Consider the following 17,432-nt stretch of genomic DNA (forward strand, 5'->3'; position numbering starts at 1 on the left):
CCAGAAACTTCCATTAAAAACAAAACAAAACTCCCTTTATTTTATTTATTTATTTATTTATTTATTTATTTCTGGGGGAGCTTTTCCTTGACTTCACTAGTTTAATGCTGTTGTCTGTCGTATCTGTTCTCACATCACATGAGGCCCTAGCAGGACAAAGAATAGGACAAAGAATAGGGTCTGGCTATTAGCTCCATGCAGCACTGGTTGGAGGCATAATTAAAGTTTTTATCCCCTTAAATACCAGATTGCTTGCCCCACAGTGACCCAGACCATGGACCACCACAGGGAAAGGATCCATGGTACAGTTTCCTGAAGGTGAACCAGAGACGACGGAGATCAAGGGCAGGGGATACCTCCAAACCCACCCTCAATCCTACAATCCTTTCCAGATACCCACCGTGCCTGCTCCCACCCTAATATGACCCACTTATCAAAAAGACACTGCCATTTCCATTTCTAGTCTGCAAGACAGATAAGCATCAAATAAATACTTTATTTATTTATTGCTTTCTAGGGCCGTACCTGTGGCACACGGATGTTCCCAGGCTAGGGGCTGAATCAGAGCTATAGTTGCTGGCCTACGCCACAGCCACAGCAATGCTGGATCTTTAACCCAGTGAGTGAGGCCAAGGATCAAACCTGCATCCTCATGGATCCCTGGTCAAGTTCATCACGACTGGGCCACAGCAGGAACTCCCCAAATAAATATTTTATTATGCTAACTGCCATGTGCTTGTTGACACCTGATCAATAAAGTGGGTCTCCATTTGAAACAAAAGCTCTTACTACTACATAAGGCCACATTTTTTAACTAAGACAATTTGACACGAACAGATAAACTTCTTCAAAGGGGAAATAGTGATGAGGTGGATTTTCAGCCACAGAAAATGTAGTTTCTTAAGAAAGTGTTTTATGCCATAAATCTAGCGCTAAAACTCAAAAGAAAGAAAAGAAAAAAACAAGAGGGTAGGGAAAGGATTGGGGTGGGGGGAGGGAAGAAGAAGAAAAGAAAAAGGTACAATGAACTATTAACTCCTCTTAATGTAAAGCTATTTCCAAGTCATGAGCAGAAGTCCACACTAGGCCGGCTCAGATCCTGTAAGTATCATACTAAGCTGGCGAACTTGCTGAGCCTAGGCTTCCTAACCAAAGTCCTGGATCAAAACTTATAATGAAACTGTGTCAGACCCAGGCAATTCTGTCAAAAGTGCAAAATATTAGTTGAATTTTTATCCAAACTCTTGAAATGATTTTCTGAAATTCAGCATTTACTGGGAACATTATTTCCCATATTAAAAAAAATACCATGAGGTACCTGATTAATCCATTTTTCTATACCAGTGTGAGGGGTGGGGAGCAACGAGGGCATTTTTCAACGCCAAAGAACTCTGTTACTAAGAGATGTGTGGTACGAAATGAACAGACTCTTGTGGTTCAGCTACAGAACAATTTTCCAGCCCATAGGGTAATTTCAAATCTTAAAAGCTCAGCAATTGAAAAAACATTAATACCGTGGTTAAGTGGCTGATAGTGAAATCAGGCTGGGGCTTTCGGAAAGGGCTTTCTGTAGCACCGCCAGCTAGAGTGTGAAATTAAACACACACACACACACACATACACATGAGACTGTCGATGCATAATGAGCTTGGCATCCTCCAAGCCAAACCTTCTGATTTTTCCCGAACACCCGATTCTTCCCCACTGTTCAGATCGGCAGGTGTTTGAAAGGGCCGAGGTCACACGATGAGGTTCCCTGCCATTTCTACACCCAGCCACCTGCCGTGAAGTGCCATCTCACCACGGGGAGTGCGATGCCCTAGGGACGGGGTTGGGGGACTGTGTCATACAGGCACTTAGACCATTGCCATTGTCCTCGTTCTCAGAGACAGGAGGGTGCAGCCCTCCCTTCGTGGGGCCAGTGGCCAGTTTAGTTCCCAGCACACCACGACTGGCGTTTACAGTATGGAACCAGAAACCAAACTGAAATCCACGGCAACATCTCACCCCGTACTGTTTTCACATGTTCCCTGAGCTACAAATACTGGGGTAGAATCAAGATGAGGTTTAAGTAATCAATGTGAATGAGGCTCTGAATCCATCTTTGACTCTGAGCTGAGAAAGGATTTCTTGGATGTGGAATGTATGGCTCTGAAGAAATGATTGTTATTTCATGGGTTTTGTTTTTTGTCTGTTCATTTTGTTTTTATTGTAAACACACAAGAGAACCTACTTAGGCAAATAAGCACTCATTTTGCTCAGCACTTACCAGGGACTGTGGAGCAGAAGAGAAAGAAACCCTTCTCCTGGCACAGGGGGGTAGGCCTTCCTGATTTATTCCCTGAGGAGACTGTGATTTAACCAAAAACCATAAAAAACCACTTTCCCGCAGGCTCAGAAACCAGCGCTAAACTAATTGCAATAGATCCTCCAAAAACTTTTACAGGAAGAACTACCTCTGCAGACGACCACTTTGAGGGTCCAACATCGCGTGAAGACGTAAAAATTCTGGGATGTTCATTCAACCTGAGTCTTCTTACTTAGGGGGCTGTCTGAAGAAACACTGTTATCGGCTGAGATTTATTCACAGTTGATGAGGAGGAAGCAACCAGCCAGCGGCTGAGGCTTTTGGAGGAAACCCACCTGAGTGACCAGACTGGCCTCAGCTGCTCTAGAATTCCCAGCTAGCCACAGGGGAAAGAGGGCCCCAGCCACTGGAGTTCTACCGCAGTAAGTGCTATCAGAAATCACCTTGGTTCTCAGAAATCAAACAAGCAGAACCCAAGTACATGCAAACACATGCGCACGTGCGTGCAACCCCACCCCCCGCCCACGCACCGGGGTTTATTTCTCAATTGCATCATTTTCTTTTTTAATACATCTTCTATCAATTCCACTGAGCCACCAGATGAAAAATGAAAAGGATCAGAAAAAAATAAAGTGGTAGTATTCAGCATGAGGGCTCCTGAAGTTCCTAAATGTTTTTCCCCAGTACACAATGTGTCAAGCCTGAGCAGAGAGGCATGAATTCAAGCAGGTGCTTTATAAACAGCTATTAGGATTTAAAAAAATAAAATAAAATAGGCAAGCTTATGAGATGCAGCCAGTGTTTTCAAGCTTACTCTTTCCGTATGTCCTGCCCACTGCTCTTATGTGGCTGTTGAGTAAGAAAAATAAGCAGCTCTGATCAATTTCCATTCTGACCATTAGGAAACTGCCAGTAAACCAAGCTGTGAAGCTGGAGAGAAGTCTGGAAACCCCTTTGACCTTTGCCTGTTTCTTATAACAAAATATGAATCTAAAGGCATGAAGATGAATGTGTTACACCTTCTTACTTTTTTTTTTTCTGGCTGCACCCACAGCACACAGAAGTTCCTGGGACAGAGACTGAACCTGTGCCACAGCTGTGGCAAGGCCAGGTCCTTAACCTGCTGTGACACCCGAGAACTTCCTTACTATCCAGGCTCAGGTGACCTTATTATCCATCTCACCTGAGCTGTCCCCAATACCTATTTCCTAGAAGCCAGTGACATTGCAGGCGTAAACCCCTGAGTTTCAACGTCTTACGTCCAAAGACTTACCTGGGCAACTCTCGGTCAGAGTAGAAGCCAGCATCTTAGGCCAGATGGGTGACCTGCAGCGGGATGCTGCAGTCTGGCTGGGACAGGTGCCCACCTTTTCCTCAGACACTGCAGTCCTCACTGATGGGCATCAGGTACGACAAAGTTCGCCCTCCTGGGAACCAGAATGTTCCCTTCTAGCCGGATCCCAATGTTGTTTCTGTCCCCTAGAGCTACAATCCATGGGCCCTCTCAGTCATGACCTCTGTTTTTCAGCAAGGAAGTTGCCACCCCATGTCCCAATCTGGTCCTGAGCCAGTTTCCTTCCACACACCTTTTGTGACAAGTCCTGGAAGGCCCTCCATCACTACCCTGGTCCCCCTCAGAATGCTCCAGAAGCATGCTGCTCTGAATAGTGTGTGGCCGTGCTCTGCACTGGGTCTGGCTGAGGGCAGGAGGACACAGGACATTACTGTTCCTCGATACCCATACCCTGACCCCTAGCCCCACTAAGCCTCTGGGACAGCTGCATCTCTATTTCCACAGCTTTAGATTCCTTCCAGAAGATTATAGAGGATTCAACTGTGCCATCTTTATTTTGAAAAACAAAAACAACCCCCAAACCAAGTACAGTCAACTTGTGCCCTTCCACTGACAGTGGAGGCAACTTCCTATGCAGACAATTTTATTTCATCATTTACTCCATCAAAACTCCAAAAAGAGAAATGCTTTTTGGAGGCCTTTTAAAAGTAAATACACAACTTCACACATTAATTCCCTTGATACTGTTCCTTTGAAATAAAGTGTTAAAAAAATCTGGGCTTACTCGTTTTTGGTAACTATCTGTTTGTTCCTGGCCCAAAATCAGATCTGGGGGAGGAAATGAGAATTTAAACTACAAATGTAAAAATTTCTGACTACAGACTGCGTGTGGCTTCCTCTATGAAATTTAATGCTGGCAGCAGGAAACAGGTGACAAAAATCTCTTTTTCTTCGTTCACATGAAGGTCTTAAACGTTACTGTCTTTCGTCTTAATGACAGTGAGACCCAGGCACGGGGCAAGAAACAGAATCCAGAAAAGCCACATCCGAAACAGTTTTCCAATTAAGACATGTAAGAGCCTATAATTTTATTTACGCAGTTAAAATTTATCCTGGCTGTGCACTGAGAAGCCCATCTGTTAACAGATATGTGGTTATTGATAACACACCAGACGGCCAGGGCATAATAAACGCTTCCCACTTAAAACAAACTCAGCTGCCTCTTTTTATCCCACATCGTATCAAAAGAGAAACATTACAGCTCAATTCCAGACACGATTTCGCATCATCACAAAGATGTGATGGTTGTGTTTGGACATTTGATGGTTTAAATACTTGTCCCCAAGACATATGTCTGCGGCAGCTGGGCTGTCTGACTCCTCCATGGAAAACTCACAAAGCCTGTGCATCAATGAGAGCATATTTATGCTGAAAAGGGTACCCTTTCTACAAGGGACACAGGGGAACACAGCCCCAGAGCCATTTGTAGGAAGCCCAATGGAAAAAACAAATGGCCTAAGAATTGAACACTGTGTAAAAAATAAGAAAACCGAGGAGTTCCCGTTGTGGCTCAGCGGTAACGAACCTGACTAGCAACCATGAAGATGGGGGTTTGATCCCTGGCCTCGCTCAGTGGGTTAAGGATCTGGCGTTGCCAGTAGATGTGGTGTAGGTCGCAGATGCGGCTCAGATCTGGCTTGGCTGTGGTTGTGAAGTCGGCCGACAGCTGGAGCTCTGATTCGACCCTTGGCCCGGGAACCTCCATATGCTGAGGGTGCAGCCCTAAAAAGAAGAAAGCAAAAAAAAAAAAAAAAAAAAAATTTCTTTCTTATGGCTGCACCTGTGGCATATGGAAGATCTGGGGCCAGGGGTTGAATGGGAGCTGCAGTTGCTGGCCTACACCACAGCCACGCCAGATCTGAGCTGTGTCTGCAACCTACACCACAGCTCACGGCAACACCAGATCCTTAACTCCCTGTGCCGAGCCAGGGATTGAACCTGTGTCTCAGTGCTCCAGAGACACTGTTGATCCCGCTGTGCCACAGTGGGAACTCCAAAATACTTATTGCTTACTACATTTATTCTATTATAAATGCTAGTTATGGAGCTCCTGTCATGGCTCAGCAGTAACGAACCTGACTAGTATCCATGAGGATTCATGTTTGATCCCTGGCCTCGCTCAGTGGGTTAAGGATCCAGTGTTGCTGTGAGCTGTGGTGCTGGTCAAAGACACAGCTTGGATCCTGCACTCCTGTGGTTGTGGTGTAGGCTGATAGCCGTAGCTCGGATTCAATCCCTAGCCTGGGAACTTCCATGTGCTATGCCATGTGGCCCTAAAAAGCAAAAACAAAAAAACAAACAAACAAAAATGCTAGTTATGATGATTTTGCACACACAAAAAACCCCACATACAAAAATCGAATACAAAAATAAATCGAATACAAAAATATTCATTATTAACATTTTGATCTATTTTCCATCTAATCTTTTTGTTATGCCTATAAACTTCTTGAACACCAAATTATGTATTATGGAGTAAATGTTTGTGTCCCCTGTAAAACTCCTATGTTGACTCTCCTCGCCAGTGTGATAGTACATGGAGGTGGGGCCTGTGGGAGGTGATTCACAAAGGTAGAACTTTCAAGAAGGGGATTAATGCCTTATGAGGCAGTCTAGGAGACAGCTTGCTATCTCTATCTTGTGAGGACACAGCAAGAAGGCAGCGACCTACAAGCTAGGAAGCAGGCCCTCACTAGATCCCAGCTGAGCCAGGACCCTGATTGCAGACTTCCAGCTTCCAGATCTGTGAGAGACAAACATTTATTGCAGAAGCCGCCAGTCTACCGTATTTGTGTTACAGCAGCACAGATGACAACACTGGGATATCACCAAGAACTCTGCAACCTTTCTAAAAGTTAACATTATGCCAGGACCATGTCCCCTGCCATTATCCTTTTTAGCATCATTAGGAAGAAGACAGCGCTGCAGACTACCAAAAACACATGTCAGAATGTAGAGATTTTCCCAAACCATTAGGACTGCTGATAGTTTTTTGGTTGGTACAAAATACGCTGTGAATGCATCCTTTCTTTTTTTTTTTTTTTTTTTTTTTTTTTTGTTAAATTTACTCCTTTTGCATCCTTTCTGATACATTTCTGCCAGCATTCCCTTGAAGGGAAGGAAGGTTAGGCCCTATTCTGCGCCTGCAGGGTGGGTGGTGCAATGCTTGCAACCTGGTGCCTGGCACAGCACAGGACCAACTCTGCAAGGTCTTAAAGGGCAGATGCCCGGTCCGTGTCAACACGACCTCCACAGAGAAGGAAGGCAGTCTCAGGTCACATGCACGGCATGGGTCCTGGCCACTGACCAAGCGGGATGAACAGAGGACAGGGACCAGAAGGTAAGAGCAGCTGGAAATGTTGTCACAGGAGGAATATGCCAAGACCGAGGCTGACCTGACTAAGGAGGGACAAAGAGCACTGGATTCTGGCATGGGGAGGGCGGGGGTGGAAGGGAGAGGTGGGGGCGACCACAGGCCAGGGGCAGATGGAGACTTGGGCGCTGGGCAAGTGCTCCAATTCAGTGGCTTTAAAGTAGGTCAGGAAGCAAAGCATCCGACAGGCTAGCATCCAACAGGCGATTATGTGTCTGTCTCCAAATCTAACACCACAGAGGCCCTAGATACCAACCAAGACCCATCAACTGATCTTTCTTCCTGCTTTAGAGTCCAATCATCCAGAACCCCATGACTTAACATTTTCTTTAAGAAGTTCCCCACCGCACAGGGAATCAGATCTGAGTCACCTAAATGCCTTCAGGTGGTAGGTCTGAGGGTGGCGTGGTGTGTACCCTCTGCGGGCATGTCACCAGGGGAACTGCCGTCACAGATATTGCAGTCAGTATCTGAAAAAAGTGGCTAGGATTATTGCTAAATCTCTTCCAAACATGAAAAGCCTATCATTCCATGTAGAGGGTCAAAATCAAAGGGTGAAGGGAGTGATATCTAAAATTCTGAGTAGTTTTTGCAATCAATAACAATTAAAAACACTCAGTTAAAAGAAAAAAAGAGATTTCTAACTCCACAAAGGTGGGGTCGCCCTGCCCTCCTCCCCCAAGTCCTCCTTTTTCCAACTAAAAGCCTGGACCTAACACAACAAGCAAACTCAGAAGACTAGGCGGGGGAAGAGGATGGGCTGCCTGGGGACCACGGGGCCTGAGGAGTGACATGCTTCCCTCCTTCCCCTCCATACATCCTGGTTGGGGCACTGCCAGGGGTGCCTGTTCTGAGCCATAGGCCCAGGGAATGGGGCCTGCAACAGAAAGCTTTCTGGCCATCCTGGCCCTACTCCAGCTCAATACTGCACACTCCGCATCCCCTGCCCAGAGTCCCCCGTCCTGCAGGAATGGTTGGTGCTCTGATCCATCTCCCAGGTCCTGCCTGGCGGGAGCAGATGATGTAGGAGCTGACCCTGCACCCTGACTAAGCAGCATGGAGGTGGCTCCAGGCAGAGGGAGTCGCCACTACACAAAACACACACACACACATCCACCCCATCAGTAGGCCCAGCCTCCACCTTGCCCAGCCCTGAACACATTAGAGCGAGTCAACCCCCCTCCCCCACCTCTTGCTTTAAGGAGAATAAAGGATGGAGTTCCCGTCGTGATGCAGTGGTTAATGAATCTGACTAGGAACCATGGGGTTGCGGGTTCGATCCCTGGCCTTGATCAGTGGGTTGGGGACCCGGTGTTGCCGTGAGCTGTGGTGTAGGTTGCAGACTCGGCTCAGGTCCTGCATTGCTATGGCTCTGGTGTAGGCTGGTGCCTGCAGCTCCGACTGGACCCCTGGCCTGGGAACCTCCACGTGCCACAGAGGCGGCCCTAGAAAAGGCAAAAAGCCAAAAAAAACAAAAAGGAGAATAAAGGAGTGCTCATGTCAAGCATCCAGGAGAGGAATGATGTGGTGGGAGGCAGAACTGGGGGCAGAGGGGCAGGAGGTTACCCTCCCTGTCCCTACCCAGGAACCAATGAGGAGCAGAGAGGAGCTGAGCTTTGGCCCCCCTGGCTGCCCAGCAGAAACGGGGCCTGCTAGTCAGCCCTCTATTGTTTCCCCTCCAGGAGTCAGCAGGGGCCGGGGGTGGGGGCTGGGCTGTGCTGCTGAGCTGGCACCCCGGACCAGGCTCTGTCTCTGTGCAGCCATGTGGGTTGGTGCCCCAATTCTGCTGGGGAAGGCGCAGCAAGACCTAGGAGGGATCCGAATGTCCACCTCACGTGGCAGAAACAGGCCAAATTTTAGAGTTGAAAAACACATTTAAAGTAAAAAAGCAGAGACTCACTGGTTAGGATCAATTATAGAATGGAAGTGAAAGAGGGCAGAACCAGTAGACCTGAGGCTAAATCAACAGAATTTAATCCAAAGAGAAATTACATGATGAAATAAGAACAGAGTCTTGGGGACCTGTAAGACCACAACAAAACCACTAACACTCTCATTTCTGGAGTCCCAAAAGAGGCAGAAAGGGAGTTAAAAAAAAAAAAAAAATCCAAAAGCATGACGGCCAAAAAGTTCCCAAACGATTCAAAGCTTCAAACCACAGATTCAAGAAGCTGTGTGCATGTCAAAGGGAGTAAACCCAAAGAAATCCAAGACCTATCATAACGAAACTTCTGGAAACTAAACGACAAAGAAAATCCCCTAAAAGCAGCCAGACAGAAGTGACACATTACTTACAGGAGAACAACTCAAATGACAAAGGATTTCTCACCTGCAACCATGAAGGTCAGGAGGAAGTGGCATGTTTTTCAAGCACTGAAAAAAAAAACAACTGTCAACCACAAATTCCGTACCCAGTGAAAATATCCTCTGGGGTGAAGGGCAAAGACATTCTCAGATGAAGGAGAACTAGGGGTTGTTGTCAGCAGGCCTGCCATAGAAGAATGACTAAAGAAGTGCTCTAAACAGAAAGGAAATGATAAGACAGCCTCAGAACTTGAGAAAGGAAGGAATATTGGAAAGGGGGAAAAAATGGGAGTAAATATCATAAACCAGCCTACTTCTCACGAGTTTCTTAAATTGTATTTGATGACTGAAGCCAAACACTGAAGCATCAACTGACATGGTGCTCTATGTATATGGAGGAAATACATAAGACAATTATATTTGAAAATCAGAGCAGGTAAAAGGACCTAAAGAGAAGAAGTACAGGTGTCTATATTGCAGCTGAAATCATAAAAGGGTGACAATATCAATGGGGTAGGTTAGAGTAAGTTATATCTGCATAGTGTAACACCTAGAACAACCTCCACGGAAACTATACAGAGCAATATATGCAAAAATGCTAGAAAAAACCAAGATAGAATCCTAAAAAAAGGTTCAAATAATTCACAGTAAGGTTGAAAAAAGAAACATAGGAAAGAGAACATAAACAGAGGAAAGAGAAGGATAGTTAAATGAAAGACTTAAGTTCTAAACATCAGCAATTACTTTAAATGTAAAGGGTCTAAATACAGCATTTGTATGGCAGGAAAAATAGTATCTAAAGATATGCTACATATAAAAAAACTTACTTCGAATATAATATAGGTAGGTTAGAAGTGGAAGGATGGAAAGAGACATACCATGTAAACATTACTAATATTTTTAAGAGAAAGCAGGAGTAGCTACGCTATTATCTGATAAAGTAGACTTTACAGCAATGACAAAAAGGATCACTCCAACAGGAAGCCATAATCCAAAACATGCAAACACCAGTGCCTCAAAATATAGGGATCAAAATCTGATAGATGTGAAAGGAGAATCAGACAGACAAAAATCACTATGATAGTTGAGGACTTCTAACACCACACTGATCAACTGATGAACAATTAGACAGAAAATAGCAAAGGTATAAGAGAACCAAACACAACCAATTGATAAGGTCCAATCAACAAATAATTAATATAATGAACATGCCACTCAACAACAGCAGAAAACAAGTTTTTTTCCTTTCAAGTACTCATGGATCATTCACCACAACAGATCATATCCTGAGCCATAAAACAAACCTTAACAAATTCAAAAGAACTGAAATCATGCAGAGTATGTTCCTGGACCATACTGGAATCAAACAAGAAAATGGTAACAGAAAGACAAGATCTTTCCATGCACTTGGAAATGAGACAACACATGTCTAAATAATCTAGGGTCAGAGAGGACATCTCGAAGGAAACAGAAAACACATGTAAGTCAATGAAAATGAAAACACAATATGGCACAACATGTGGGATGTAGTCAAAGCCAGAAGGGAAATCTGGCACTAAATGCCTGCAGTAGAAAAGACGAAAGGTCTCAAAACACTAAGTTCCTACCTCAAGAAATTAGAAAACAAAACAAAACAAACACAAAGCAAACTAGAAAAAAGGAAATAATAAACAATAGAACTGAAAAACAAGAAAACAGGAAAAACAAAAGCCTGGTTTAACAAAAAAAAAAAAAAAAAAAAAGACAAACTCTAGAAAGACTGATAAAGATTAAAAAATAAGAAAACAGGAATTCCCTGATGGCTTAGTGAGTTAAGAATCCAGCACTGTCACTGCTATGGCACAGTTTGATCCCAGGTCTGGGAACTTCTGCATGCTGGAAGCAGGGCCAAAACAAAAAACGGAAAAGAAAAGAAAAGATAAATCACCAATATCAGGAATAAAACAGTCTATCACAACAGATTCTGCATCCATTTAGAAGAATAATAAGAGGACAATATAAATGCTTCATACACTCAAAATTCAACAACTTACAAGAAATGGACCAATTCCTGGAAAACCACAAAGTATCAAAACTCAACCAAGATGAAATAGACAACCTGAATAGTCCTACAAACACTAAAAAACTGAATTTGCAATTTAAAAACACCCAGACAAGAAATCTGTTTCCAGATGGCTTCATTATTCTACCAAACATTTAACAAATTATTAATACCAATTTTATAGACTCTCTTTCAGCACAGAGGAGGAAAAACCTCCCAACTCACTATTAAAGAACTTGATCAAAACCAGACAGCCTCAATACAACAGATAAAGCCCTCTCGGTGAATTTCTCTGCACAAATGCTTCAACAAAACATCAGCAAATTCAATTTGGCAATTATGAAAATAACTACACCCTGATCAAGAAGGATTTATCCCAGGCATGCAAAGTAGATTAATACTGAAAAATCAGTGTAACATACCATAATGTAAGTCACGTTATGATCATACCAACGATGCAGAACTGGTTTTATAAAAATCAACATCCGAGCCATTCATGATAAAAACGCTCAGTAATCTAGGAATAAAGAGAAATTTCTTCTTTTAAAGAGCATCTGCAAAGTATCTACAGTTAACACCATACTTAATCGTTAAAGACTGAAAGCTTTCCCCCTAAGATCAGGGGGAAAGGCAAGGATGTTTGTTCTCACCACCCTACTCACCACAGCACTGGAAATTCTAGCCAATGTCTTAAGACAAGAAAAAGAAAAGAAACACTTACAAATCAGAAAGGAAGAAATAAAACCATGCTTATTTTCAGATTACATGATTGTCTAGATAGGGCTCCCAAGAAAATTTTTGAATTAATGAGTTCAACAAGGCTGTAGAATATTAAGAACCATACACAAAAGTGAATTGCATTTCTATATACTAAAATGAGTATGTAGAAACTGAAACCAAAAATAAAATACCATTAATAGTTTCTCCTGGGTGAATAAAATCTAACAAAACATGTACAAGGTCTGTATGCTGAAAATTACAAAACCTAGAGATCTCAACACTTGAAAAGATATCCCTGTTTATGGAGTAGAAGACTTAGCAGAGTAAAGAGGCAAATCCTTTCCCAAATTGATTTACAGTTTCAAGTATTTCCTATCGAAATCCCAGCAGGGGTTTCGGTAGGCATGGATAAGCTTATTCTAAAATTTATATGGAAAGGTACAGGAGCTAGGCTAAAGCAATTTAAAAAAAAGATTAAAGTCTGAAGAATCACTCTACCCATTATGAGGGTTTCATCTACAATGACAGCAAAATCAAGGCGGTGTGGTATTGGCAGAGCGACAGACCCATCAACCAGTAGAACACAGAAGAGAACCTGGAAACGAGCCCACACAAACATGCCAACTGATTTCTGACCAAGATGCAAAGCCTATAGATTGAAAAAGAATAATCTTTTCAACAAACCGTGTTGGAACAACTGGGCACCACAGTCCAAAAGAGTAAACATGGATCTAAATCTCACACCTAACACTCAAGTTAACTCAATATAACCCAGAGATCCAAAACTAAGATGTAAAACTGTAAGACTTCCGGGGGGCGGGGGCGGTGTCTAGAAGAAAAATTGGGGGACTTAGAGCCTAGGGAAGAGTTTCTTAGACTGGACGTTCAAAGCATGATCCATAGAAGAAAAACTACTAAAACAGACTTCATCAAAATGAAAAAAATTTGCTCTGTGAGGTTAAGAGGATAGAAAGACAAGGTACAGACTGGGAGAAAGTTTGCAAATCACATACCTGACAAAAGCCTTGAATCTAGAATATATAAAAACTCTCAAAACTCAAGAGTTAAAAAAAAATCCAATTAGAAAAGGAACAAAAAATGCAACACCTTTAAAACTACACTGAGTTATCACTATGCACACATCAGAAGAGCTAAAATACAAAAGACTGGTAACACCAAATGCTGGATAAGATCTAAGAAAATAATCTCCCACACATTGCTGATGGGAATGTAAAATGGTATAGCTACACTCTGGCAAACTGGCAGTTTCTTAAAAATAAAAAAAATGAAATGAATTACCACACGACTTAATATTGCACTGCTGGGCATCTAACCTAGAGAAACGAAGACTCATGTTTCCACAAAACCCCTTATAGCACAGTTCAGAGCAGCAGTTCCATTGCCCTGGTGAAGCCTTGGTGCCTAGTCTGATGGGAGGGCTTTACCAGGAAGCCTGTGCCCACTGTTTTTAACTAGCAGCTGCCCAAAGATGCACCCAAGGACAATATGTAATGGCCAGCACAGGCTGGCAATGTCCCTTCAAGTGCCAGCTGTGCCAGGTCCCTGTCAGAACCTGCAAACAACTCAAATGCCCTTCAATAGGTCAGTAGTTAAGACTGTGGTACATCCACAACTTCTTGGGTGGATCAAAAGGGCGTTATGCTGAGTGCAAAGAGCCAGTCTTAGGTCACACAGAGTATGACCCTACTTCTAAGGCAAACTTGAAAGGACAGAAGTGTAGATGGATGGCACAGATTAGTGGCTGTCAGGGGTTAGGGAGGAGGCTGGGACTCAAAAGAGGTAGGAAGAGAATCCCAGGGATGGAGCCATTCTGGCTCTTGACTGCCACGTGGTCACAAAAACCTACACGTGACAAAACTGCACAGAAGAAAATAAACTCACACACACACACACAGGATGCATGGGCAATGGGTGAAACCCACATGGAAAGCTGGGTCCTATCAGTGTCCTGTGCTGGCTGTGATAGTGTAGTTAAATAAGATGCTGCCACTGTACTGGGTAAAGGACACACAGGATCTCTCTGAGTTATTTCTTACAATTGCATGTCAATCTGTAATTACCTCAAAATATAAAGTTTTTTTTGCTTTTTTAGGGTCGCACATGCAGCACATGGAAGTTCCCAGCTTAGGGGTCAAATCAGAGCGACAGCTGCTGGCCTACACCACAGCAACATCAGATCTGAACCACATCTATGACCTATGCCACAGCTCAGGGCAACACCAGATCCCTGACCACTGAGCAAGTCCAGGGATCAAACTCACATCCTCATGGATCCTAGTATGGTTCGTTAACCGCTGAGCTACCAACGAACTCCCCAAAAAATTTTTAAGATGTAAAATTTGAAAATGTCTAGATGGCTATGGATTACTAAATTTTGTTTGGAATCAGTAAAGAAAAATTTCCCTCTCTTTTCTCTCTTTCTGACCCCACTCAGGACACACAAAGTGTACTTGTTTCTCTTGTTCCCAAACTAGTGACCCCGAGGGCCTGAAGGTCAGAAGAACCAAGCTTTCAGCAAAGAAGACTCTACCTGTATCATCAGGCTCCAGGGCAGTCCAAGGAACCCAATAACACTCCACCTTTTCAAAGCCTGTGTGTATCACAGAGTCTAAAAAGGTAAAACGAAGCTGAATCTTGCACTTGGCTGGAGAATATGTTTACAAAGCTCATTTAATGTTTAAGATGCTTACAAGATTAGGGTAATGACTTTCACTCTTCTAAGTCAACAAAAGCAACCAAAGGAGTAAGTTCCATGGAAACAAGGAGCTCTGAGTGGGAGAACAAGGTCTGGCTTTGCTAAAGCATCAAGTGGGTATAGCTCCTTCATCTCCAAGGCCAATCCATCTGGTTAAACAATGCCAGCCACAGATCTAATGCGACATTTTTCCAGTAGCCACACTTTAAAAAGTAAAAAGAACCGGTAAAATTAAAATAAAAAAATACTTAATACATGAAAACATGCTCAACTTTACTAATCATTCCAGGGCTGCACATCAAAACCACAACGAGTTATCACCTCATACCTGCTGAAATGGCCATCAACCAAAAAACAGGAGATAGCAAATGCTGGTGAGGATGTGGTGGAAAGGGATCCCAGGAAGAATGTAAATTAGTTCAGCCACTGTGGAAGACAGCAATGGAGGTCCCTCAAAATACTAAAAATAGAACTTCCATAAGATCCAGCCATCCCACTTATAGGTTACATATCCAAAACAACTGAGAGCAAGATCTCCAAGAGACAAATGCCCATCCACGTTCCTAGGAGCATTATTCACAATAGCCAAGAGATGAAAGCAACCCAAATGTCCATCAATGAATAAATGTATAAAGAAAATGTGCTATATACATACAATGGAATATCATTCAACCTTAAAAAGGAAGGAAATCTCCTTCATAGGTTACAACATGGATGACCCTCGAAGACCTTATGCTAAGTGATGGGAGCCAGTCAGGAAAAGCCAAATTCTGTTGATTTCACTCATATGAGGTACACAGATAGAGTTGTCAAAATCAGAGGTAGATGACAGAATGGTGACTGCTAAGAGCTGGATGGGAGAGAGAGAAATGGGGAGATGTTTTAACAGCTATTAAATCTCAGTTGTGCAAGATGAAAAAGTTCTAAGAACTGGTTGCACAATAATCTGAATATCCTCAACACAACAAAAGGATACACCTGAAAACAATTAAAATGATAATTTTGGTGGGTTTTTTTTTTCCACAATAAAAAATACATATTTTAGGGAGTTCCCTGGTGGTCTAGTGGTTAGGATTTGGTGCTTTTGCTGCTTCAGCCCACGTTCAATCCCTAATCTGGGAACTGAGATCCCACAATAAGTTGCTGCATGCCACAGCCATATATATATATATATGTATATATGTATATATGTATATATATATATGTATATGTGTGTATTTTACTTAACCCAATGTATTCAAAACATCTCAGTAATATGAAAATTATTAAGATACTTTACATTCTTTCTATATGCTGTCTTCAGACTCCAGAGTGTATTTATATTGACTGCACCTGTCACTGTGGACTGGTCCCATTTCTAAGTGGTCAGTATTCACAAGTGAGTCCCCCACTGGGCCTCTGCTGAGCTCAACCATACCTGTCACTCCTCTGTGACAGACCTTGTAGCTGGATCCAGATAACTAATCTATTCTTTTGACAGGTGTTGGCAGGGTCTTCTTCTTGGAAAGACCTTTTGGGAAATCTTACTTGTCCCCCGTCAGCTCTGTGGAAAGGGCAAAGCTCAAATGATTCTGAACATCTCCTAAGCACCTCGTCCTCTTCAGGACATCATGCCTCCTGCCTTACAGCGCTCACAGTCTAAGAGAGGGGCCAGTTACCAGCTAGGAGAAGCAGGCACAGAGGGACAGACCCAAAGAGCAATGCAATTAACTCCCACCGTGAATTCCAATGTGCTGCCTGAGAACAAGCCCAAGTTGAAGTCATTTACTAAAATGATGTCTGGGAGTTGTTAATAACCAGTATTTACCCATCTCCTGACCTTTCTCAACTTTTATTCACAAGGGCTTTGGCTACATCTTCCAAGCATGATTTTGTATAGAATTTAGTGCACAATTTATACTGAAAACACACAGGGCAAGAGCACATCCACCAGAAAAGGCACACAACAAACCAACACCTCTGTTGGTGATTCTGATTAGAATAATCAGCTCTTTGCTGATTTAGACAGCGCCGGGCAAGTTAATCCTCCTGGAGTGTAAAGAGAATAAATCTGATGAAAGCGAAAAAAACTAGCTCTCACAGATGAACATAATATCCTCTGAACCTATCTTCAGAAAACTGGAGATGTGGAGGAAAACATGAAGACGTTTTCAGGACAAACACCTAACTGCTGTTCCCCACCCCCCCAACCCCAGACAAGGATTTACTTTCTCGGTAGAACCAAGACGTGAGAACACAACTGCCACACACACTGCTCTCTACCCTGGGTCCCTCAGCAGAAAACGGTTCTGCGGATAAAGGACGCTCCGAGGAGGACCTCTTTATAACCTCGCATTTGCGCTGCCCTGGTTGAAACCAATCATAATGACTCCTTTGTGAAAAACGCATTGTGCACTAAATTATCAAAAGCTTCATTGAAGATCTTAATGGATACAGCTGAGTAAGGACTACTAAACTTGACCCGTCAAGAGGAGAGAACCCAAATTCACCAACTCATTGAACTTCAGAGGTCTCTAAGCACTGAGCAGTTTTAAGACCAGGAAAAAGAAAAAAAAAAAAAGTTATAGACTACAAAGAGTGCAAATGTTATCTTTTAATACACTGATCTCGAAGTCC

General features: G+C 43.1%; 1 protein-coding gene across 15 annotated transcripts in view; it reads right to left on the reverse strand.

Annotated features, from left to right (window-relative positions):
- BCL2L11 (BCL2 like 11) overlaps positions 1 to 17,432 on the reverse strand; it is a 44,419-nt gene that overhangs the window by 21,627 nt on the left and 5,360 nt on the right. For 3 of the 15 annotated variants that reach the window (XM_085015827.1, XM_021085832.2, XM_021085827.2), the window contains one exon: positions 9,365 to 9,408. In XM_085015827.1, coding sequence (XP_084871953.1) covers positions 9,380 to 9,408 — 29 coding nt within the window. In that variant the 3' untranslated portion in view covers positions 9,365 to 9,379. 15 annotated transcript variants of the gene reach the window in all.

This window comes from Sus scrofa, chromosome 3, assembly GCF_054392235.1.
Source record: "Sus scrofa isolate SSC_HxYL_T2T_F1_AM1 chromosome 3, Sscrofa_HxYL_maternal_Yorkshire_Landrace_v2.0, whole genome shotgun sequence".
Taxonomy (NCBI): domain Eukaryota; kingdom Metazoa; phylum Chordata; class Mammalia; order Artiodactyla; family Suidae; genus Sus; species Sus scrofa.